This window comes from Choloepus didactylus, chromosome 11, assembly GCF_015220235.1.
Source record: "Choloepus didactylus isolate mChoDid1 chromosome 11, mChoDid1.pri, whole genome shotgun sequence".
Classification (NCBI taxonomy): Eukaryota; Metazoa; Chordata; class Mammalia; order Pilosa; family Megalonychidae; genus Choloepus; species Choloepus didactylus.
This window is the reverse complement of record NC_051317.1, coordinates 72,286,953-72,312,718: the sequence shown is the minus strand read 5'-3', so window position 1 is coordinate 72,312,718 and position 25,766 is coordinate 72,286,953. Positions and strand designations below refer to the sequence as shown.

At 39.9% G+C, this 25,766-nt stretch overlaps 1 protein-coding gene and 1 pseudogene across 5 annotated transcripts in view; one reads left to right on the top strand and one right to left on the bottom strand.

Annotated features, from left to right (window-relative positions):
- Positions 1 to 1,621: 1,621 nt before the first annotated feature.
- Positions 1,622 to 25,766, bottom strand: part of NNT (nicotinamide nucleotide transhydrogenase) — a 113,565-nt gene continuing 89,420 nt past the window's right edge. For 4 of the 5 annotated variants that reach the window (XM_037798855.1, XM_037798857.1, XM_037798854.1 and 1 more), the window contains 3 exons: positions 6,229 to 6,347; positions 4,877 to 4,992; positions 3,251 to 3,400 (listed from right to left, as the gene is read on the bottom strand). In XM_037798855.1, coding sequence (XP_037654783.1) covers positions 3,251 to 3,400; positions 4,877 to 4,992; positions 6,229 to 6,347 — 385 coding nt within the window. Of the gene's footprint in view, positions 3,401 to 4,876; positions 4,993 to 6,228; positions 6,348 to 25,766 lie in introns of all 5 variants that reach the window. The other variant, XM_037798859.1, reaches the window with a different exon arrangement.
- Positions 12,478 to 24,163, top strand: LOC119506520 (annotated as a pseudogene).

The following is a 25,766-nucleotide window of genomic DNA, read 5'->3' as shown; positions in this document are numbered from 1 at the left end:
ATCTTGGAATAAATGTATTTTTTCTTCCTTTTTAGTTTTCACAGTAGCTGAATGTGTTCTCTGATGTGGGCGGTCAGAGAACTATGGCCAAGCTTTCCTACATGTATTCAAAGGACTAATGGACCTCAAATAAGCTGCCATTAACACATCTGGTTACTATTATAACATTACTAATAAAACCTAATGCCTGTTCCCCTTTCTTATATGGGGGACAAGTTACTGGATGAATTGGAATGTCCAACAGAGTTACCATCCCAGTTATATGTTCAATTTGTATCTTTATTTTGGAAAAAAAAAAATTGATCTGCCATATAAAACAAAAACAAAAACAAAAACCTTTGACCATATTTATGCCCATTGAGTATTTTCCTTTTTATCATCTAAAAAAAAAAAGATTACTAATTTGAAACATTGTAGTAGCTTGAGTGTGACTGAACTCTTCTGAAGTCACACCCTTAGAAAGACAAATAGAAACCAGCATCCAGCACAGCCCAGACCTTTTTTTTATCCTCTTCTTTTCCACATTTCTTACTAAAGGAATCTAGCTGATAGTTTTACTTCTCTATGCCACCAAAAAGACAAAAATAAAAATTACTTTTTATTCCTGTCAATCAGACGGAAAACAAAAATTTTATAGAGCTGTATATCATCGTAGAAGCCTGGTATCTGGAATGAAATTATTTTAAAGAACTTCCTGTAAAACACTTTAACAACCTGAAACAAAAAGCACTGGAGAGTATTTGAATAGAAGCGTGTGACTTACAGCAGGAACTTTCATCTCCAGCATTCACTTTCCTGTGTCTTCAGTGTCTCATTTTAATTCCTTGCTCCTGGGTAGGGGGGTTATTTGTTGGTCTTAGAATGTCTGGATATAACTGAATTACAGATGGTAAAGGAAATGTGGTGTTGTATTGTGTTGTGTTTTTAAATTATTAAAAATGGGTCAATTTAAAAAAAGAAACTAAGTATCAAAAAATCCTTTAAATAAAATCCTTTAAATACCCTAACTAATAAAACCAATTTGAGCAGAATTCTCAATTCAGTTACTGTGGCAACCCATGGCCTGAGCAACACAGGCCTGCAGATCTTTGGTGCACAGCAGTCTGCATGACCTAGGCAGCTAAATGTTTAACCTATTGTCTTTCTAAGCCAGTAAAGAGAAAAAGGGTAAATTGACCTTAAAATGTAACTTTATGCAAGCAGGCAGGAAGTGAGAGGCTCTTAGTCTCACAAAAAGAGCAAAATGTAATTGCTCAAGTGTTATTCTAGTCCTTCCTGCACCACCCCCCAGGTCAGAGTGACCTGTTCCTGCATCTATGCTCCCCCTACCCTTAGGAGGGCCTTTGTCATTAAACCCATATAAAAGGCTTTCTGCCCTTTTTGCATCCCTCGGACTTTCTTGTGAACACCATTGGTGCCCGGCCTGAGAGAGCCGTCATAATCTCTCCACAACTTCTCACCCTGTAAGTAAGCCCTGAATAAAAGTTCATGTATCAGAAAATGCTCGTCGTCCTCTTTGGCCTCTGGACTGGCACGGCCCTCTTGGGCTGCGACAGTTACCAAAATTGGATGACAAAGGATTGGCAAGTGTCAAAGAATGAGACCATCCTAAATAGAGAAATCCAGAGAAAAAATATTTACTATAAGTGATAAAAACAAACTATTAATTCCAAGGTTTAGTTCAATTTGAATGCAGCAGCTATCAAAAAACAACAAAATTCAAATTGCTGCCTTCCAGCTATACTTACAACTACTTTGAGAGAATGTGAATAAAAACACTTATTTTGTTCCAATAGAATGTACATGAAAAAACTCAAGACCTGAAGTTACTAGTGACCTGAGATCCATTAGCAAATTGCATTTACCATTTAAAAATGAGGAGTCTTTCCTACCTTAAAACACATACACACATACACACTGATGTTAATCTCAGGCATAGTAAAATAAAAAGTGACTACCAAACCAGTGGATACTGTGAGCTGAAAACTCAGCATACATGAGCATAACAGTAAAAAATGCTGCAACAGTTATTTCTTTTTCTGGTTTAGCGATAGTTGGTATCTGTTATTGTTCAATTCTTTTGAGAAAATTAGTACCAAATTAATTATACAGAGAGACAGATACTCTAAGTATTCATTACACAGTCGACCACTATAGAGCTTTTGGCACAGTAGCAAAATCACAAAGAAAATCTAGACCACTACTGAAAAAAACACTTGATCTTTACAAAGAGGTATCTATCAAAGTGCTGACATTTCTCTCAAATGTCATCAATTACACTAGACCTCAAGATGTACTCTCATTTTAAAAATCCATTCTTATATACAGTTAAGACCGATCAATTCATCTATTTCTTAATAGCAGGTTTTCCCCAATATTAATAACAGGCAGAGCTATTTGATTTCAGCTTTTTGTCACCAGACACAATTGCTACATCACTGTGTGAACATGATGAAGTCATTTTATTAAATATTTTAATTCCATTTAAGTGCAATTAATGAAACAGCACATCACAAATTGATTGAAATTAAAAAGATCTCCTAATGGAAATGGAGTTTTCTAAAATATAACTAACACTGATTGCCAATTATATATTTCATTGGTATGGCAATGTAACATACAAAGAGAGTGATTTGTTTCCAGCATCTCTGAAAGATTATTTAGCCTTTTAATGTATTAAAATAGAAATGATAAAATTTATCCCAAAATCTAGAATCTGAAGTACAGTTTGAAAAATTGAAACCAATTTGATATGGTTAATTCAAACTATGGTGAAATTGCAAAGGGACAGGCCAGGAGTTGATAAAATTAGTCACATTTGGTGATAAAACATAAACAAATGCAGGTGCACGTAATGTTTAATTGTGTCCGATTTTTCAGACTCAAGTTGCAAGCCCTGAAATTCTAAAAACTTAATTTCTTTAAAAGTAGCTGGATGCTGAGGAAGAATTAAAAAACCCAAATGGATTACATCTAAAATAAGACTGTTCTTTTCTCCTTTTATAAAATATTTTTGATTCCTGGCATAAAAAATTATGCTCAAAAAGATATTCAGAATTTTCGATCCTTTCTTAAAATTGGGGGATCACTTCTATTGAAAAATCTCCCTGTATTTGTTTGGCTTTCTTCAAAGTCTTCCTTTTCTTCCAAGAGCTTTAGTACAAATGTATACAGCATGGATATTGAATAGTTTGCCTGTTCACACAACTGAAGAGGAGGCATTGTTAGATAACAGCTTGCTCTTTAATATTTACTTCTGATAGGATTCTCTAACTTTCGCCTGCAGCGCGTCACATGTCTTCTTGGCATCGCCTAGAAGCATGGCAGTGTTGGGTTTGTAGAAGATGGGATTGTCCACTGCAGCATAGCCAACACCCAAAGTCCTCTTCATAACAATGACCTAAGAACCAAAGATTAATTAAGAGACTTTTAGAATACACAGGAGTATTTAAAAATACATGTTAATACTGTTTTAAATTTAATTTTCTATTGTATCCATATCCTCATATCCATTAGAGAAAAAGACATGTTTAAAAATAGTTTATCTCTGAGTGATTTGATTACAAGTGATTACATTCATCATACTGCTTTTGTCTATAAATTTTGTCTAACATTTTCTAATCAGAAAATAAGTACCTTTCTATGAATGGGCTAAGGAGAGCAAACTGGGTTTATATGCATCCACTAAAAATCCTAAGATAACTGAGTGGGAAAACAGGTCATGATTTCTACTCCGTTGCTTTTGACAGAGTATGAGAAAGTTCTGGGACAAAAGCCCACTGGGGACAAAGAGCAATTCAGCTTCTCACAAGGGTGGAGCTAATAACTAATAGTATGCTCCTACAAATTAAATGGAAGGGGAAAGTTAATCTATAATATTGATGTGACATAGATATTTAGTTATACACATTACAAATGTTGCTGTCATGTTGAATATCAATGACGTCAGTCTTCAATGAAAATGAAATGAAAAACCTTTCTATGGTCTTTTAGGGCATTTAATCTAGTCAAAAGTGGGGGCAGTATAAATTTACTCAAGCTTCACGTAGCATTAGTAGAGTAATGTTCTTTGTAAACTTTCAAGTACTGGCTAAAGATGCAACTTTTTTTTTCATTTATACATGAATAACAAGTATATTTCATATCTACTCACTGTCTAAGTTTTAAGCCTACCATATTAATAATAAAGAGAAACAAAATTAAAGACAAAGTGTACACTGTGATGTTAGGACTCTAAAAATGCAGCTATAACTCAGGAGCAGTAAAGAGCTGTGCCCACCACTGGGGCAGAGGAAAATTTAGAAGCCTTTGAGCTCTCTGAAATCTAATAATTAGCTTATTTCAGAAGTAATGTGCATGAGCAAAGCTTGCTTCCCTATCTCACAAGTTATTATTTGGATTTCTAAACCACCTTTCTGCTAGACACCCCATAACAGCATACAAATTCCCTTTCAAAAAAATCAAATGAAAAAATTGTGCTCATCTTCGTACATGAAGGTGATGTTAGTGACTCACTGTCCCAGAAGGAAGCCATCTGCTTTACAGGACTGGACCTAGAATTCAACCAGACTCATTCCAAAAGCTCACAGTTTGCTTTTTTTTTTCCCAGCTGTGGTTTCAGATTTTGTTAATTTACCCACATAATCTCATTTGGTTCTACTCATGATCGGGGTATTTACTACATTCACTCCGATGGCCGTGGAACAGAGGAGCTGGACATAGGGACATGGGGAACTGGACATAGGGAACATGCTTTAACTCCCTGAGCCTCCTAAAAGGCATAGTCATCTCTCATCACGTAATCAGGGGAAGTTCCATGTGCATATTTAAGTGACATTTGACTATCAGAATGAAATTCAAGACTGAAACCTCTTACCTGCTTTGATTTCCAGACCTCAAGGACTGGCATGCCTGCAATAATAGAGTTGGGGTCTTCTTGAGCTGCTGAATTAACAGTATCATTAGCTCCAATTACAAGGACCAAATCAGTGTCTGCATAATAAAAGAAAAAAGAAACTGTAAAACTTGAAGGGGTCACTTTGGCTTCTTTCAGGCAAATTATAGTGATCTGACTTTAATTTTAAACAACAACAACAACAAAACTTTATATATAGGACTCTCACTTGTGCCGGGCACTGTATGAAAAGCTTTATCAGAGAGGTTAGGCAACTTAGCCAATGTCACACAGCGAACTTGGGCATCCTGACTGGAGTTTGCATTACTATGCTTTCCCCCTGCCAACACTCTGCCTAATCCAAAATTCTTTTATTATTCCAAAATGATCTTGCCTGTCACATTACTTTCTAAGATTCACATTCCACTTTCAAGTTTTAAAACGGTTACTTAAGATGCAATTGGATGTCTAAAAGACAATGGTCTAAGAGTCTGTACTGTATTAAAGCTGTGTCTGTAATTCCTGGAACTGGCTGGTTTCACACATAATTTAGCAACAGAGAAATCTGAAAAGAGGCATAAAATTAAAATGTTCTAAATTCTCTCCTTCGGGACTTTAATATGAACTACCTGAGAACTTTGCCAAAAATGCCATGTGAATCTAGACATATACACGATTTCATTATTTTTCTGTAATAAACAGTATTTTTTAAGTTTACAGTGGATACATGCCAGAGGGAACTCATTTAATTTTAACAAACATGATCTTGGGCCAAATGTCATTAGCATTCAACCTCTACCCAATGATGGTCACAAATTATAGCACCTTATCTAGTGAAGCCCTAGCACTTAAAAAAGAAAAAAAAACTACCTCACTGAACATGAACTGATATAACTGGAAACCAGTAAAAATTTAGACCCTGGCAAGAATCAGATACTAAATTACCAATAGAAGCAATTTTATAAATAGAAAACAGAGGTTGAGTACCTAGCTCAAGGCCACAGGCTAGTAAGAGTCAGGACTGGGTTTCAAAAGCCAGGACTGTTCAGAGCCGGAGTCCTCACACTACACTATACTGTATAGCCTCCCACGTACAGCCTCCCAGGATTTTCCCCCATCCTTCAGAACTTCTTATAGAAATAAAATTTAGCCAGTTTGTCCACAAGTCTTTGGCACCTTATTTAATACTGTCTTTTTCACTTATTTAATTGCAACTGCATATTTACTACATGCAGGTTATCTTCATGTGACTATGTCTTCACTGATCCCACAGTTTAGCATTGCTTTGCTCACACTAATAATATTTAAACTTCACTATTGCCCCCATCACTTACCTGGGAAATCATGATTGATCTCATCCATTTCCAACACAATATCATATGGCACCCCAGCCTCAGCCAGCAGCACATTAAGCTGACCAGGCATCCGGCCGGCAACTGGGTGAATTCCAAACCTAGACATGAAACAAATGAACAGCTGGCCTTACTTGACTGGCCAAAATGTGCAGAGACCCCAATATCACCTCCAAATCTGTACACACTGTTCTTGGAAACTGCTTCTCCTGGTAGTATCTGATCTCTAGACAGAAACAGAATTAATCCAGATATACCGTCAATCTACAAATACTGAGGTTGGAGACTCAATACCTAAGTATACACAAACTATAACTTCCCTCAGAAAAATAAAAGTGTAACTTTAGAAGCTGATTCTTCCATATACATTTTAAGTGCAGTGAATTTCCAATAACATAAATAAATAATATCAACTTACATTTAATAAACGTGTTCTTTCATGATACTTTCTGATAAATCTTGAATCTTTCAAAATGTATGTAAGTCAATCTGGAATTAAACACTTCCCATGAAAAATCAACATTATTCTATCAAAAGCTGACTCCATATTCAACTTTGACCTCTATGTTCAAAGGTAAGGAAATAAAATATTGCATACACATGATGTCAAAGGCCTGCAATCTTTCAGAGTGATATGAAGTATTATTTCACTTCATAGAAGAAATGTGATAGTAACACACTGGAGATTTTAAAAGGCAAAACTATTAATACAAAGATCAGGGCACCACACTTTTATTAAGGCAAGTTCCAAGCCTTAATGAAGTTTCAAGCAATTTCTTTCAACCATAGACATCTTGATCTCTGTCTCCTCAGAACTGGGCACAGTGCCTGGCACATATAAAGGATTCAACAAAAACTGAATGAATGAATGAATTTAATGAGAAAATGTACTTTGTAGTATCTCTTGGCAATGATCCATCTAATCTTAGCTTACTTTCAGTGACCAGGAACTCCTTTCCCTGAGGCCTATTCCCTTAATAGACAATCTCAAAAATTAAACACACACACACACACACACACACACACACACACACACACACATTTGTTATATTATGTTGAAGAGAAACCCCACCGCATTGCTTTCCAAAGTCTGTAGTTTCATCATCTGGAGCCATGTCTTAGTTTCTAGGACTGCTGTAACAAAGTAGCCCAAACTGGGTGCCTTAAAATAACTAAAATTTACTATCTCACAGTTCTGAAGGCTAGAAGTCCAAAAACAAGGTGTTGGCAGATTTTGTGAAAAACTCTTTATTTTCAGGAAAAAATGAATTAACAAGTTTCATTTAGCAAAATATACCCAAAAGGCAATCATAGTACAAAGAAAGGTTTAACGCCTCACCAATTCCTACAGTATTAGTGTAATATCTCAATTTTCAAACATTAACTTTTTCTAAAAGCTTAAACTTCACCCAAAAGATTTTAAATGAAAATAAACTAAAATGAACAAACATGAGAAATGTTTCTTTTTGAATTAGAGATCTAGCACCTTTGAGTTTTCAAACAAAGCATGTCTCCCGAATCTGTTCACTGTAACATGGCATAAAAGACCCACATTTAATAAATTTGAAACTACTTTAACTCAGATAACAACACTCTGAAGCATACCACCAAAATACTAATTGAAAAAAGCTGAAAATAGTTTTAAGTTATTGTTTATTCAATAAGACATGGCTCTCTCCTGGACGCTGGTGATGGCCTGCCAGCAATCCATGGCATTTCCCCCCTTATCTGTAGCCAATTCTCCCCTTTTTATAAGGATACCAGTCACACTGGATTAGGGCCCACCCTAATCCAGTTTGGCCTCATTTTAACTAATAGTATCTTTAAAGACCCTATTTCCAAATAAGGTCACATTCACAGAATCAGGAGTTAGGACCTGAACATGTCTTTGGGGGACACAAGCCAATCCATAGCAGGCCATAATGAGTCTGCTCCCTCTTTCATAATTAACTCCTTTCAGCTGTCTTTAGAATGCCTGCTATATCCTACCTACTAAGCAAAATACTCTGAATCCTCTCAACTGTTCATCATATGACAGGACTTCCAGACCCACTACTATTCCAGTCTCCTGTTCCTTAGTTGTCAGTTCCCAAAGCAAATACAACATGCCAGATGGGATCTAGATGTATAATCACAGCAAGACATCAATCTTTCATTGATGAAGCCTAAGTCTGCATTAGCACTTAGGTGGCCACAACACACTGCCGGATCACACAAAACTTTTGGTAATTTAAGATGCCCCATTACTTTTCACATGAACTGCTGCCAAGCCAGACCTTCCCTACTCTTAACACAGGCCCTGTCAGAAGTGGACTAAAACGCATGGCAACTGATCCCTTCCCAGAAAAAGCAGACCTGAAAACTATAAAATGGCCACTTATATTACCCATTTAACTGAGAAATGGTTTTCAACATTTTTAAAACTGTTAATGAAGAGTCTGAATCATTAGGGGGATTGTATTTGGGGGAAAAAAGGCATCAAGTGACAGATTCTCTTTATCAAACTCCCTTTATATCATCTTTCACCTGGGATCATTGAATGTTTTTAAATAATCAATTTATATTAAAAAATGGAAAGAAATTCTAGGTCTATAGGAAACAAAACAGTTATCTCTAGGTAGTGGTCTAATAGATAATCATTTTATTTCTTCTCTTTTTTAATATATTTTCCAAATTTCTGTGACAACTTACAGTTGTTATGGTAGAAAAATTCAACTTTTTATTTGAAGAAAATTAACACTTTATGCTTTTATAGTGTAATATAGCATACCAAGTGATTTCTCATACATCTGATCTCTAATAATCTTTAACATTCTCCATCTGGAATTAGAAGTTAGGGCAGCTGATTCACAACCAGTGTTTAAATAATATGAGCTTTAGAGCTGCATTCCCATGTCAGGAAAAAAAAAAAAAAGTTAAAATTTTAAAATGTATATAAGAAGGGCTGCTGGCATATGCTTCGGCATTAACAGCTGATACTAAGTCTTTAAGCTGTGCTATGCAATTTGCACAACTATTTTAGTAAACAGTAAGCCTAGGATTCAAACTCTGATCTTTCTTGAGTTTAAACATTGTTTAACTATTAACCAATATAGTCAGTATAATCTAGTTATTTAAGAGATTTTTTTTTTTTTTTTTTTTTTTAGTTAACACCTGAGTTCAACTGGTTTTGTGCTATTGGGCAAGCTTCTTAATGATTCTCTCTGGCTTAATTTCCTCATAGAATAGTTGTGCATTTCCTCATAGAGCAGTTGTGATATTAAACAAGTTATCACTTTAAGGTACTTAGAATAGTGCATGGCACATGATAAGTATTCAATAAACACTAGCCGATATTATTCACGCACATCATGCCAAGGGCTATATAACTCTGTGTAGAAAACGTTTGAGAAATGCCTACTTATCTCTGATGAACAAGTTAAATAAAACAAATTAAATAACAAAAAAGGATGTTCTATTTCAAGAATCCAGTTTACAGTGTTATCATAACTGAGAGCCCCAGAAAATGTGAATGGTACAAACTGTAAAATCAGAAAAATATTATAACTTGTTCTTAGTATAACATAGGAAATAGACAATGGAAAAACAGACATAGAGTAAAATGCCTTAGTATATACTCTAGCTGCAAGAAAGCAAAATACAAGAACCTCTTAAATGCAAAGTAAGTAGATTCTGAAAAATTATTACGGATGGTAAATGAAAATGAATAGTATAGAATGAATTTTTAATAAACTAAGATTCTTTCAAAAAGAATTCATAATCTCTTCCCTCAGTGGGCTGTCTGCATTTTTATTTTAGTGAGAATAAATAGTAAGGGTTTACTCCAGACAGCAGTCATCCAACCTCACCATCTCATAAGGTTGTTAAGTTCTTCAACCACAAATTCTATCATTTCGGGGAATGTAACAGATAGTTCAACACTTAAGTAAAAATTTTAAAACCCATTCTCTAGTTACAAGATTTTTATTTTAATGAAGCATTGCTGTCCTAATGTAAAAGTCTGTACCAAAACAAAGTTTTCAATCACTTTTAATACAAAAGAAATGAGGCAAAATACTGACAAATTATTTTCACACTCTTCAAATAGTAATATAAGTTACATTCAACAGCTGTTTTTAAACTGCCCCAAAGAAAGCATTTCCAAAATGGACTCTCTGATTGAAGTGACTATTTAAGCATCATGAATATTTTTACAGTGGGGGTAAGATAAAAGAGTTAGAAAAATTTTTCTGTACCAAAATACATGCTCATTAAATGGGAGTTATTACTAAACATCAAATCTGAAAATAAGTATCTTTTTAAGATTCATTTTAAGCATGAATACTAAAACAGAAAGCAAACGTATTATATTGAAATAACCAAAATATACTCTTAATCCTGCTGATTGTGATGAATTTAGGAAAATAAAAAATATGACAAGTGGAAGTTTCAAAGGTGCTTGATTTTGTGAACAAGCATCACAGTCTTCAGTTCAGGACTTTTAAACTTTTCTTCTGTGACCAGGATAACAGAATAATCCTTTAAGCTCATGGATAAAACAAAGTAAATAAGAAAAAGATAGTAACAGACCAGCCAGCTAAAACGTAATGAAAAATTCAAATATAAAAGCAGAAAGGACTGAATTTGTGTAATCCTTGCATAAAGTGAAAAGGAGGGCAGAGGGCAAGCAAAATACACAGAGAGAGCAACACGGGCATGTGCCTTTAAAGACAAGCAGGACACTTCAGTGTGTTAAAACAAGAAAGTGATTTGAACATCAAAATAAGTAAGGAATAGTAATAGATGATAACCCACTGGGAAAAATGGGACTCAATGAGTCGATACTGATAATAGGTTCATAAGTAAATAAATAAGCAAATAAAGGAGAATGAAGTTCTCTTTCTTACAGTGGACCATATCTGATAATATGGATGGGTTAGAAAAGCGCCATTTTGCTACCATCATAATAAAATTGGTTCTGATATAAATCATCAGCAGATGTTCAATCTAGGGTAAAGTCTGATAAGGAATGGGATATTTGCATGGTCTTGAAGAGTACTCAAAGTAGTTTGCCTTTGTTCCCTCTGATCTCAACAGAGAAAGAAAACAAAAATTAAGTCCTTTAGTGCTTTCTCTGACTGCTACTTCAATGAATATTAATCAATAATCAGAGAGCAGCTGTTGGAAATAGTAACCACCTATATACTTTGCTTAATGGGCATTTGATTCAATGTATGGAGTCCATATTTCTCTGCCTCCATCTAATAATTTCTTGTAAATAGCTAAAGAAATAGATACCTGATGCTGACATGCCAAGAAGAACTTAAACTGAAACTTATTTATTATGTATTTTAATACACTTGAGTATACACAAGTATTGACAAAACATTATAACTCAGTGTGCTTCTAACTACTGTGTGGGAGAACTAAAGGTACAAAGTTTGTGCCCCAACAAAGGCAGAGATCCTATATTTAAACTTTTGGGCCCTGATGTATGGATTATTTTTTAAATAATGAGAACAAAATAATTTCTAAGAGAACATATCTTACAGTCTAAAATTTTAGTTTCAAAAGATCATTTCACTTTACACAGGTTCTTAATATATCTAAGGTAACAAATTGCATTATTAATTAGCTAATGTTCTTCCATAGTTAATGCCAATTTTTATTTCAACCATATCAATTTCAAATCAACATTCCAAATTAATGCAGGGCTTTTTTTCCCCATTCACCCAAAGGTGCTTTTACTCCCATCACCGACTAGACCCAATGATAAAACTAATTAACTAGATTTAATTCAGGAAGCAATATCTTAAAAGTATCAGAGGGTACTTGGATGTGCTTCAAGAGAAACACAAGATACCTAAAGTCTCAGCAAATACTAAGTAAAAAAATATAGATATGGATATAGATAGATAGAAGAATAAACACTAGAAAGAAAGCAGAACAGTGATTTTCAGACAGAGCAAAAAAAAAAAAAAAAAAAAAAGGAAGCTGTCTAGATACTCCTCATTTTCACAGAAGAAAAGAAAGTGGTCTTCAAAGGCAAAAGTAAGAATTGGAATTTTTAAGACTTTTTTTTCCATTAACACTTGAAAACAAATGCCCTAACTAGGGCAAGTTTCAGATGTCTTTCCTGTGGGTCAAGGAGAGAGAGGCTTATTAATCTGAGCTGATATAATAACCACCAGTTCAGTCCAAAATGGTTTCAACAGTATTTTACAGGCCTTGCAGACGCTGCCACCCACTGCCATGGTCAGTCCCACCATGTTCTTCAAAATCGCCATCAGACCTTGGGCCACATCTCCTTTGAGCTGTTTGCAGACAAAGTTCCAAAGACAGCAGAAAACTTTCATGCTCTCAGCACTAGGGAGAAAGGATTTGGTTATAAGGGTTCCTGATTTCACAGAATTATTCCCGGGTTTATTTGCCAGGGTGGCAACTTCACATGCCGTAACGGCACTGGTGGCTAGTCCATCTGTGGGGAGAAGTTTGATGATGAGAACTTCATCCTGAAGCATACAGGTCCTGGCATCTTGTCCATGGCCAATGCCAGACCCAACACAAATGGTTCCCAGTTTTTCATCTGCACTGCTAAGACTGAGTGGTTGGATGGCAAGCACGTGGTCTACGGTAAGGTGAAAGAGGGCATGAAGATCGTGGAAGCCATGGAGCGCTTTGGGTCCAGGAATGGCAAGACCAGCAAGAATATCACCATTGCTGACTGTGGACAAATTTGGTTTGTGTTTTGTCTTAACCACCAGACCATTCCTTCTGTAGCTCACGAAAGCATCCTACCTCCCTGGTCTGCTCTCAGTATCCTATCATTGTGCCCTCACTGCAGTTCTTTGGGTTCTACAGTATCCTCCCCCTTCCAAGTCTAGCCTGATTGCAGAGTTTTAAGTTTATGATTATGAAAGAAAAAGTTAAACAACCAAGGAAAAAAAAGTATTTTACATTTAACTGCAAAGGATGGCTGGCAGTGGACATGATCAAGAAGGTTGCAGCCTCTGAGACAGACATTTATTAACTGAAGGTGAAGTGGTCTTACCCACTAGTACAAGGGACAAGCAGCTCAGGTGGAACCCAGAATTACCAGAACAAGTACAAAGCATTCTCCACCTCAATACTATAGTACTAACTGCCATGAATTACTCATAAGTGCTTTTTGAGATTTTAACAGTAGTGTTAGACAATGTCTTAGTTTTCCAAGACTGCTATAACAAATAGCACAAACTGGTTGGCTTACACAACAGGAGCTTCTCATCTCATCATCTTGGAGGTTAGAAGTCCAAAATCAAGGTCCTGGCAGACCATGCTTTCTCTGAACTCTGTAGTGTTCTGGTGGTGGCCTGCTGGCACTCATTCCCAGCCTGTCACATGGCAATCTGTCTCCTCAGTCTCCTCCTGTGGCTTCTACTTCCATGTCCAAATTTCCTTTGCTTATAAGAACTCCAGACACATTGGATTAAGGCCCACCCTGTCTGTTTGGCCTCATCTTAACGGGATCTTCAAAGATCCCATTTACAAGTGAGTTTACACCCACAGGACTAGGGGTTAGGACTTGAACGTGTCTTTTGGAATACATGATTCTATCCCCAACAGACATTAAAAAAATCTCTCCTCAACTCCCACCATTAAGTGTTTCCTGCTTTCCCCCAGACGCCTTCCTCTTCCCAAAACCCAAGTGGAGAGACTCAAGAAAGACTGAAGTTACTGCATTACATGATACTTAAGGTCTGTATTAGTTTTCTTTTGCTGCTATAACAAATAACCACAAACTTAGTGGCTTAGAACAACAATTTACTATCTTACAGTTTTAGAATCAGAAATTCAAAATTGGTTTCACTGGGCTAAAATCAAGGTGTCAGCAGGGCTGCATTCTTTCTGGAGGCTCTATGGGGAATCTGTTCCTTCCTTTTCGAGCTCCTAGAGTCTGCCCACATCCCTTAGCTTAGGACTTCATCACTCTGACCACTGTTTCCATCACAGCTCCTTCTCTTACTAGAATGAACCCCAACACATATCTTTTATAAAAACCCCTGTTCTTACACTGGGCCCAATCCAGTATAATCTACCCATCTCAAAATTCTTAACTTAATCATATGTGCAAAGTCCCCTTTGCCATGTAAAGTAACATATTCACAGGTTACAGAGATTAGATAAACATCTTTGGGGAGGGGGTCATTATTCAGCCTATCATACACTCCCTTTCCACTTCTAAAATTCCAGAAACTAGAATATTCCAGAGGGCTCTATTTTAGTTAAATAACAAAATATATACTTTGTGATTTATTTTGGATTTCAATTTTTGAATCACTCCTTGATTCCAGTATTTTTTTGTTCAATTTTAATTTATTTATTTGTTTTTAATACTGCCTTTATCTATGTTTAAATTAATCCATCTGGCTATCATTTTATGCTTTAATTGAAGTGTCTTGGACCAAATCAGAAATCACAGATCTCTAAATGCATTAGTTATTATTGTAAATATCTTGATTAATTACAGACCACATAAAAACAATATTTCTGTTGGGCTAGTTGCGAGGGATAATCAATCACCAAGCTAACCAACATATTATGCCAAATATCCCAGAGGACAGATTGCTTTATGCCTGTTTGCATAATAATTCATTAAACTGATCTTAAGACTCTAAAGTTGGAGAAAAACACATGCAAGACAATTACAAGAGAATGCCAATGCTTTGAGAGAAATAACAGAACACACTCATATTTGTAGAGATATATATGTGCATGATGAGTCAGTATGAGTTCATAATAATTCTGGCCTGTGTAACTGGCTAATCTCCAAAGTAGGTATTAAAATTAATTATATCAGACATTGGTTGACCATGACTGGCAATTTCCAGTAACTGACAGTCAAAGCTCATCAATGTTCCATCATCACATGAAGAATATCCAGGATATTCCCTTTGAACCACAAAAATTATCTTTATTATGAACATGCTTAACAAAACAAAGTCAACTGTCCCTGACCATGACAAGACTCTATATACATGAAGAAAATAACTGCTAAAATGCAATCGTGGTTTTCACACTATAAAAAGCACGTTCACCAGTTGCAGAAAAGGGTGGGGCCTTGATACCACTTTGAAAAGAAAAGTGAAAAGAAAGAGAAGACATGAGGGGAAATGAAATGTTTAGGACCTGTGGATGATGGGGGGAAGAAAATGAGATCATGGAAAGATGTTCCATCCTCCCAGAACCCTTAGTTTACACATCTCCTCCTTACCATACTGCACAGTGATAACTGATTATCATGACTATGCTCCCCAACCTGGGAACTCCTTGAGTTCAGGAACCATGTCTTATTTATCAGTTCCCACAGTTCCAAGCATGTGATTACAGGGACTCAGTTAAAGGCAGGAAGGGAGGGGAGGAGTTTTAAACAACATAGTGTGCCCCTGAAGTACACTGCCTCAAAAACTTTCTATGCCTCTTTTTTAGAGAAAGAATTTAGGAAAGTAGTATAGCAGTTAAAAGCTCTAGAGTGACACCACCTGGTTCAAAATATTTAAATAATTTACTTCTGTGTGCTCCCATTTCCTCACAGGTACAATGAGGTTAATAATAAAACCTCTTCAGAGAGTTACTGTGAGATATAAGTGAGATGCTTCATGTAAAAGGCTTTTTAAAATAAAGGGCTTTAGACCAGCACCAGGCCCAAAAAAGTCCTTAATAAAAGTAAACTACAAGTATAATATTATTTTCAAATATATTTTTGTAATATAGATGCTAGATTGTAGTTTTCAAATAAATGCACATTTTTAAATGATCATTTATATACAAAGGAACATACATTTTCATATCAAAACAAATGTTGATTTAAAGTCATTGTTTTCTATGTTGATTTCCTAATTTTTACCTTGAAGTCCCAGTAAATACCAATACCACCCAGAAATTCTTTGTACTTGCAACTACACGAAAAGGCTAGATAAGTTATACAGTCAATGTACACTGAGGCCAATAATTATGAACACTGGACTCATTGGGAACTAATATTCAAATACACATTTACTTCAAAAGAATCAAATTTCAAAAGGCAATCAATACTTTTAACCCATCAACAGATACCACTAGGCAAAAAGTATTGTTTCCTCCATTGAAAGATACAGAAAATGTCATAATCCAGTCAGGATAATGTCTTCAATACCTTGAAGCAAGAAAATTTAACCTTTTTGCTATTTTCCTCTCTTGAAAATGAAAATGATCAAGTCTTACATGGAACAATATGAAAATAAAAATGCTAAGGCCTTGGTCACTAGTTAAAAATAGACTCAAGCACAGTTCAAGAAAAGTGAAATAATCTACTCAAATGTAACAACCTGATCTTGAGAGCTTTATAAATTAACCGGGAAAGAATAAAAATAAGTAAGAGTATATACAAGAACTATTCGTGAATATCAAGTGAACTGGGTAAAATTTGAGAAAGGAGCAATTCAAAAAAACCTCTTTTACAATATATGATGATATACCCTATTCTTACAGTTTTTTACAACCTCACATTAGATTTCAGATACCAAATGTTTTAGAAGAGAACATAACAATACGAATTCCCATCATCATGGACCATGGAGACAATATATCCTGACCAGGGTTCATCACCAAAGTTATTCTTGGACATGCAGGGCCATTAAGGAGTACAAAACATTCAGCCATGAATACTACCACAACTGTTCAAATAAACTACATTTTCCTTCTTACATTATGGAAATACCCAGATTTAGTTCAGTAATATCATAAGAAAGAGCCATGCATCCCAATTCAGCAATAACACAAAGAAACTACAAGTACTGGATTACTTTCTAAAGCAGACTATTTTACCATTCTGTAGCCTCTTCCTACTATTAATTGTGAAAAGGAAATCAGATTTGTTTTAAAAGAAGCCCTTGGGAGAACCCAAGATGGCGGCTAGGTGAGACAGGGCAAAAAAACACCTCCGTGAAAAATACGACATAAAAACCAGAAAATGACCCAGAACACCACTTTCAGAGTAGCACCAGCCAGACAAAGTCTGATAAATCCACAGGGAACATGCATTTGGTGAAACCAGGAGTCCACATTCTGAAATGAGTGAGTCAGCTGAGAGTCCCTCGGCCACACTGAGGTGTGGGAAAACGGTGGGTTGGCGTTTAGAGACAGACTAGTTCTTTAAAAAAAAAAAAGAAGCCCGGGAGTAGCAGCAGATATGACAGGAGCGGGCTGGGCTAACACCTCGGTGTCTGGCATGGAGGATACCCCTTCCTACACCCACTGCTGATTGTCTCGGGTCCAGGGGAGCGAAGGGGAGCCAAAAGGAGAAAAAAAAAAAGCACTACTTGCAGCCATCTCCCTGGCGGGCGGGGGCACTCCTGCCAGAGGCCGAACCCACAGCACAGAGCCATGCCAAAAACCCAGCGTGACAGGGAGTCTTTCCCGCAGCACCGCTCACATGCCACAAGATCAGCCGTGGACAGTGGCCTTTAATACACCCACGGCTGATTGTCCCGGAGCTGGGAGGGGGGAGCTGTGTGGAAAGGGAGAAGTTAATGCGCTCCATTCAACCATCTCTGAAGCGGGCTGGGAACGCCCCTGCACAGCCTGGCATCCCAGGGCTTCCCTGGAGACCGGCATGCACTTGTGATGTGGCACAGCCCTCCCTCCCTCAGCAGAGGTCCTGGAAGAGCACAGCTGGGAAGGGGGAACCACTCGGAAATCCCAGGGAACCTACGCCAATACCAAGGACTTTGGGTGAGCGGCAGAGAACAGCCTTAAATCTCCAGGAACACGTGTAATGATAAATCAGTGGTTTTAGACTCAATGTAAGACATGTAATTTTTGATAAGAACTACATAAAGGTGGGGGAATGAGGGAGTATAAGAACATAGTTTATGTGTCACATGGAAGTTAAGTTGGTATCAAAGAAAAACGAGATTGTTATAGATTTAAGATGTTAAATTTAAGCCCCACGATAAACACAAAGAAATTATCAAAGAATATTGCGGGACACTGTTATCGAGTTCTGACTTGGCGGGCCTGGGCCAGGGGAACTGATCAGCCCCTAGGAAAGGTAGTGGGGCACGGGTGGTTGCGCCCTCCACGGCCCCCCAGGCCTGAGAAAGTGGAGCCGAATGCAGGCCCCATTTCCTCACCCCAAAGTAAAAACCATTGGGGAGGGCTTGCCGGAGAAAACCGCCCCCTTTGCCTTGCCCGCCCACTCCCCGTTGCCAGAGCGGCTCCCCCACCGCCAGTGCGCATGCACCGTTGCCAGAGCAACTCCTGCCCGTGACAAACAGCTTCCGCGTCCTCTCAGAACCAATCCAAGCCTTTAACCCTTACAGCTACCCCGCCCTCTAAACCGCCCGATATAAACTTGTACTCTCCCCTAATAAAACTCTCTCTCTCTTGGTTTTCATCATCCTAAAAGAAACGTGTCCTGCCTGTTCCTTTCTCGCCGCCCTCCATACTTGCACGCCTCCCGCCGGGGACCTGGCCAAGTCCCCCGCCTCGCCCTCGCCTCCGGGAAAGAGCCCCCGCCGCCGGTACCCTCGGAGCAATCCTGGGAGCCTAGGATTTAGCAACCGGCCGCCACCCTCCCCCAGACGAATCAACTGCGACCGCAACTGGCGCCCAACGTGGGGCCCCTGGAATTAAAAGTCCTCTCCACGCAGCGGTCCAGTGAAACCACCCGCTCGCCCGGACGCCTCTCCAGCTCCCCTTCTCCTCGCCTGCAAAGTAAGGGCCGCCTCTCCCTCGCCGCCCCGCGGAGCCGCCCCTCCCACGCCGCTCCGCGCCCGGGCCGCTCTTCCTTTCCCGCGTTAACCTAACTCTTACCCCCGACTACCTTTCGTCTTCTCTTCCTATATCCCCACATTCCTCCTAACACTCTTCCTCCAGTAGCTTTCCCTCTTCCCCTCCATTACTTTGCTGTGGTCCTCTGTGTCTTTGTTTCTTTGTTTCGCGCGGTGTGCCTCTTTGCAACCGCCCCCCCCCCCCCAAACTGCTCTCGCTACTAGAGGCTCCTGCCTTCCATTCTCACCATCTCCTTCGGCCTCGCTGCCACAGTTTACCTCATTTTCTTTACTCAATAATCAACCCCCCTTTTTTCTCTTTTCTCACTCCGCTATGGGTAATCGTCTATCTGCACGCCAAGCACCCCAAGTTCGCGCTCTGGCGGGTCTCCTAGACACACATCGCTGTAAAGTGTCTGTCCGGCAGCTGCAGGTATACTGGGACCTCCTGCTGCCCTTTAACCCATGGCTCACCACTTGCCATCTTTGGGACCCTGTTACTTATGATCGCCTTATTGATCGGGTCACCAACGCCATGGAACATGAGAGCAAGCGCTTCCCTCCCGGCTTGCTCCCCACCTTAATAACCGTCCGCTCCTGCCTTCAAGGCTCCCTTCCCCCTGATCGAGGCCCCATTAAATCCAAGGAGGCCCTATCAACCCAGCCTACAGATTCAGACAGCGATACTAATGTAGACCATGATTCGGACACAGAATCCTTAGTCGAGCAAATTAACAACGCGCTCGAAGTCGCCCCCCAAAAACAAAGCAATACTAAGCCTCGCCAAGATGGCGAACTTCCTCCTTCTTCTTCCATCGAGGGGAGGAAGTGCTCCGGCGATGACGTCAGCCCTAAGCTGGGCCGGAAACCGCATGCGCTTTACCCCGCCCTTTCACAGGGCGGAGTTAGTCCGCCATCTTATGCCTTGGGCCCCACCCTTTCACAGGGCGGAGCTAGTCCACCATCCTATGCCTTAGCCACTCCCACCGCGCCGCCGTCTTGCGACGCTTGGGGCCTCCCACTTCCGCCTCCCCCTCCGGCGAGCTCCCCCTCGGAGCCGCTACCGGCAGCTGCCGCCGCTCCTCCCACCCTGCCGACTAACAACCCCTGGCTGCCTTCTACACCTCAAGGCAACCCTTGGGGCAACGCTCCCCCTACCCCCACTCCCGCGCCAAGCCCTCTGCAAGCGCGTCCTCCTTTCTCTCGTGCCTTTCACTGCTTTCCTCTTAACCTTACCCCCACACCACAGAAACCGTATGACTGGTATCCCATTGACTCTAATACTATTAAGCAGCTTCGCAGGGCCGTCAAGGAGGACGGGTTGGGTAGCCCATACGCTTCCCAAATACTGCAGGATCTCGGCATGGACTTTTGCATCCCCCAAGACTGGGCCTCGCTTGCCCGTTCCATTCTTAACCCCGGCCAGTTTACTGATTGGCGTGCTCACTTCCAGGCGGAAGCAGCTAAGCAAAGTGAGCAAGACGCAGCCACTGGAGTCTATCATCCCCCCGAAGCCTATCTAGGCACGGGAGCGTTTCTAAATGCGTCTGCTTATATTAATGCACCTGCCACCTTTTGGCCTATCCTTCGGGGAATCGCCTTGCGAGCTTTTGCCAACTGTTCCGCCTGTCGGCCTACTAAATTCACCAAGCTCCTCCAGAAGCCAAATGAGCCTTTTGCCACCTTTGTCTCCAGAGTCGAAGAAACCTGCGCTCGAAAGCTCTCACCCTAGGGCCCTGCATTATCCGCAAAATTGTTCAGCTTGCTAAGAACCAAGCCAATGCTGTCTTTTCATCATTTGTGCAAGTCCAGTATCAACAACTTGCCTCCACTGAAGAAGCTGACCCTCCGCAGCGTCGCCACCCTCGTCCATCCCGCAAGCAGCGAGGCCCCTCTCGAACGCCCGGGCGCCACACCAACGTCGAGCTCCAGCCTCTCTAACTACCATCTACCCCTATCCCTTCCCCCACCTCCCCTTTCCCTCATCCCTTGGCGGATCTCTCCGGTAAGCTTCTTCCTCTAATTAGAAAAGAAGGGGGAAATGCGGGACACTGTTATCGAGTTCTGACTTGGCGGGCCTGGGCCAGGGGAACTGATCAGCCCCTAGGAAAGGTAGTGGGGCACGGGTGGTTGCGCCCTCCACGGCCCCCCGGGCCTGAGAAAGTGGAGCCGAATGCAGGCCCCATTTCCTCACCCCAAAGTAAAAACCATTGGGGAGGGCTTGCCGGAGAAAACCGCCCCCTTTGCCTTGCCCGCCCACTCCCCGTTGCCAGAGCGGCTCCCCCACCGCCAGTGCGCATGCACCGTTGCCAGAGCAACTCCTGCCCGTGACAAACAGCTTCCGCGTCCTCTCAGAACCAATCCAAGCCTTTAACCCTTACAGCTACCCCGCCCTCTAAACCGCCCGATATAAACTTGTACTCTCCCCTAATAAAACTCTCTCTCTCTTGGTTTTCATCATCCTAAAAGAAACGTGTCCTGCCTGTTCCTTTCTCGCCGCCCTCCATACTTGCACGCCTCCCGCCGGGGACCTGGCCAAGTCCCCCGCCTCGCCCTCGCCTCCGGGAAAGAGCCCCCGCCGCCGGTACCCTCGGAGCAATCCTGGGAGCCTAGGATTTAGCAACCGGCCGCCACCCTCCCCCAGACGAATCAACTGCGACCGCAGAATATGACCACAGAGATGAAAAGTAGAGTAGGGGTTCCGAGGGGTGGAAGAAGGGGCAATGGGGAGTTAAGAAATGAAAGTAGGGTTTCTGTTTGGGGTGAAGGGAAACTTCTAGAAATGGGATGGTGGGAAGGTAATAGCATTGCAACATTCTAAATGTGATTTATCCCACTAATGGAATGCTAGGGAGGGGGTGGAATGGGAAGATTTAGGCTATATATATGTTTCCACAATTGAAAAAAAAAAAAAGTCTAAATAGATGACAATTAAATGCCAAGGATGATCCTGGATGGGATCTGAGGATGGAGGAGAGGAGGCCCAAAGGGACACAGATGGGACACAAGAAAAAAAAAAGGAAATATAGAATGTAAGCTTTATATCAATGTTGAATTTCTTGAACTTCTTAGCTGCGCTTAATGAGACTGCATAAAAGAATGTTCTTGTCCATGGGAAAGGTATATGTGAATTATATTGTTTGTTCAAAGATATGTGCAGCTTGCTCTCATATGTTCAGAGGACAGAGCAATAGATGATGGATGATAGATAGGGAGGGAGGAAAAGAAAGAGACAGTGGTGTTGACAGGATCTTAAAGGTGATGGATCGGGGTATCGGGGGAGAGGGGTCGGGGTATGATGGAGTTCTATGTATGGGGTTTGTAATGTTTTTGCAACTGTTCCTGTAAGACTGAATTTATTTCAAAATAAAATTTATTAAAATAAATAAAAAAATTAATAAATAGATCAGCCCTTTATAACCTCCAACTATTTTGTTATATGTTTTGGGAGTCACTGTGCAAAATGTATTTCTATACCCAAGAGAGTCAAAAGGCTAATCTCCCTTCTTGTACTGTATTTTGAATTTTAAAATGAAACGGTATACAAGACAATGCACATAGTATGCTGGAATTCTGCCTTCCTTATACCAACATTCCACAATTAGAATATGTCCTTCTAAGCTCCTAGGAAGTTGACAAATTAACTAGGAAAAAAACATAACACAAAATTAAAATAGATCTCAGTTGTTAAAAGCTCATTTATTCTTCCTCTTTTGAAATCACAAATATTTATAAATCAATAGAACCTAAGGATTAAAATGGAGTTTAAAGATCCTCCAGTAAAATTTGCTTCCCTAAACAGGAATCCCTTATTTAGAATTATACCAAATACGTGTGTACAGTATTCACAAAACAGGATGAGGATTCCACTGTATATGTGATAGAGTGTGTGGTGCAGGCCATCCCTCAAGGACATCTGTATTCCATATATGCTTATGAGAATGCTTCAGTGTGAGCAGGGTCCATGGAGGCAAAGAATTATTTGTTACAATACTTAATATTTATAAAAATTTAATTGAACATTTACCCGTGAAAAATACGACAGGATAACTGAAAAGGCAGGTTTCTTTGGTTTATCACATACTGAGAAGTTGTTCTGATTGACAGTTTCAGGTCACTTATTAGAAGCACAAGGAAACTTTCTTTTAAAAAAAGGTAACAATTTTAATAAGCGCCGTTTAGAATAAAACCTTTGAAAGCATGGGGCCAGCAGGGCTAATCTTAAATAACTTATCTTTGATGGTGAAAAGGCTGCAGATCAGCTAGGTGGAGCTAGCATATCCATCTGTAGAGAAACATGGAGATGATGTGGGGAAAAAATTTTGATAAGACAGTTCCTGTCCATAGAACCTGATTAATGAGAAAGGCTGTGGCATGAATTTCTCTGGCCAGGCTTGTTAGGCAAAAGGATAGACACCAGCTTTCTAAAACTGTGGAAGTCCTTCATAGAAGCATCAGTTTAGACAAACTTACACAATTCTGAATGAAAAAAAAATAAAAAAGTTCATATAATTTTTTAGAATTTTCCAACAGCCAGAATTGGAGAATATCATTATGCACCTTTTTTCTTTCTTTCTTTCTTTCTTTCTTTCTTTCTTTCTTTCTTTCTTTTTTTCCTAAGGCAAATAAGGGCTGTTTGAACTGCCACTCTGATTCTGAAATCTGGTGTTTATCCTTGACCTTCCCTTCTTCAGAAAAAGATTTTATGAAAGTTAAAGAGCTTACCAAAATGTCTCAGGGGCACAATTTTTTGAATACAGAATAATAGAACCTGTTCTATGAATGTGAATGAGGAAATGTTTGACAGAATACTACTGCCACATTTTCCATCTGTTTGCATGGCCCGTAACATTGGGTCCACCCAAAGAGAAGAGAAGTCATCTAAAAAGGATCAAGCCAGATTATCTTGACCAAACATCAATTAAATTCTTTAGAAAACCCATCATAGGCTTCCACCACAGCTTCATGGTGGCTGCCACGTGCTGTGCAGCTGCCTTGGTCACCCGTGGTTCGTGTCCATTCAGCAGCAGCGGACCAAGGTCCACACCGCGAGGTTACCAAAAACTGCTAAAAACACACCAACAAAACTGTACGACTTCTGGGAAGATGGCAGAAGAGGAGAGGCAGAGCAATCTTCCCCTGAATGAAAAAAAAAACTAGAAAAAGGGCAGAAGGCACCTAGAAGAGCAGTTCCAGAATGCAACTGGCTGGAAAGGGACCTCTATAACCATAGTGAGGACTTGAATAAAAAGGCTGAGAAATTGCATCTGAAAGGACAGGGTGAGTTTATTCAACCAGGACTGACACTGTGGGCTGGCAGCTGGAGTTGGATGCCAAGCTGGGGAGAGACCAGCTATCTACTCCCCGTTCACCCATCTCAGCAGTTGGCTGGAGTGATAACCTTCACAGTCCCATGACCAGGAGCTCCCGTGATGGAACTCGGGATTCAGCAGACTTATGGTGACTGCATTTAGTCTTCCTCCATGGAAGCATTTAGTCTTCCTCCACTTGTTTGGTATACAAAATCAAGGGCACAGTACAGAAGTGATAGGAGCCCCTCCCCAACCTCAGAGCCTCATAGGCTCTGGTGGACAGGGACTGCAGCACGTTTGAAATGGAGAGTGAGACGCACAGCCCCACAGCCAAAGATGGTCTACGCAGAGGCCTGGGAACCACTGGACCTACTGCGCCCTTGAGCGGACTTCATGCCAAATTGCACAGGGCCTACCCTTACCTACAGGGCTGGCAGTCCCCAGTGCACATGGATAACTGGTGCACTGACTGGATTTCCACCTGGTTTGGAGCTCGTACAGTGCACAGGTGTAGTTGGGGAAAAACTGGCATGGAGGGTAAAAGGTGGCTCAAGAGTACTATCTACTCGGAAGGCAGGGGAAGTGCACTCCAGCTATCTATAGCTCTGCCAAATTATAGATAAAGGTCAAATAATTCTACATATCCTAAAATAACCTTATCAAGATAAGCAAATGCCCCAAAGCCAAAAGAAAAATCACAAAGCACACGAAGAGCCAAGAAGATATGAATAAGCCAAACAACCAAGTTAAAAAGCCAGAAGAGACACAGAATCTGGAGCAATTAATCACAGCAGTACATACAAATCTCCAAAACAACTTCAGTGGGTTGCCTAAGGACATAAAAGACATCAAGAAAACTTCAGAAGAGCAAAAAGAATTTGAGAAAGTAAATGAAAAAACATCAGATCTTATGGAAATAAAAGATACTGTAGATCAAATTAAAAATATACTAGAGACACACAACAGCAGATTTGAAAGGGCAAAAGAATGAATAAGTGAGTCAGTGGACACAGCAATTGAATACGAACACATAAAAGAACAAATGGAAAAATTTGAAACCGATCTCACGGAAATGAAGGACAACATGAAATACACAAATATAAAAATCATTGGTGTCCCAGAAGGAAAAGAGAGGAGGGTAAAGGGCTACGAAGAGTATTTGAGGACATAGTTAGGGAAAACTTCCCAACCCTTCTAAATGACATAAATATGCAAATCAAAGAAGCCCAAGGAACAGCAAACAGAATAAATCCAAATAGACACACTCCAAGATATATACTAATCAGATTGTCAAATGCTGAAGAGAAGGAGAAAGTCCTGAGGGCAACAAGTGAGAACTGATTCACCACATACAAGGGAAACCACATAAGACTTAACTACTGACGACTCAGTGGGCGCTATGGAGGTGAGAAGACAGTGGTATGACATTTGAGATTCT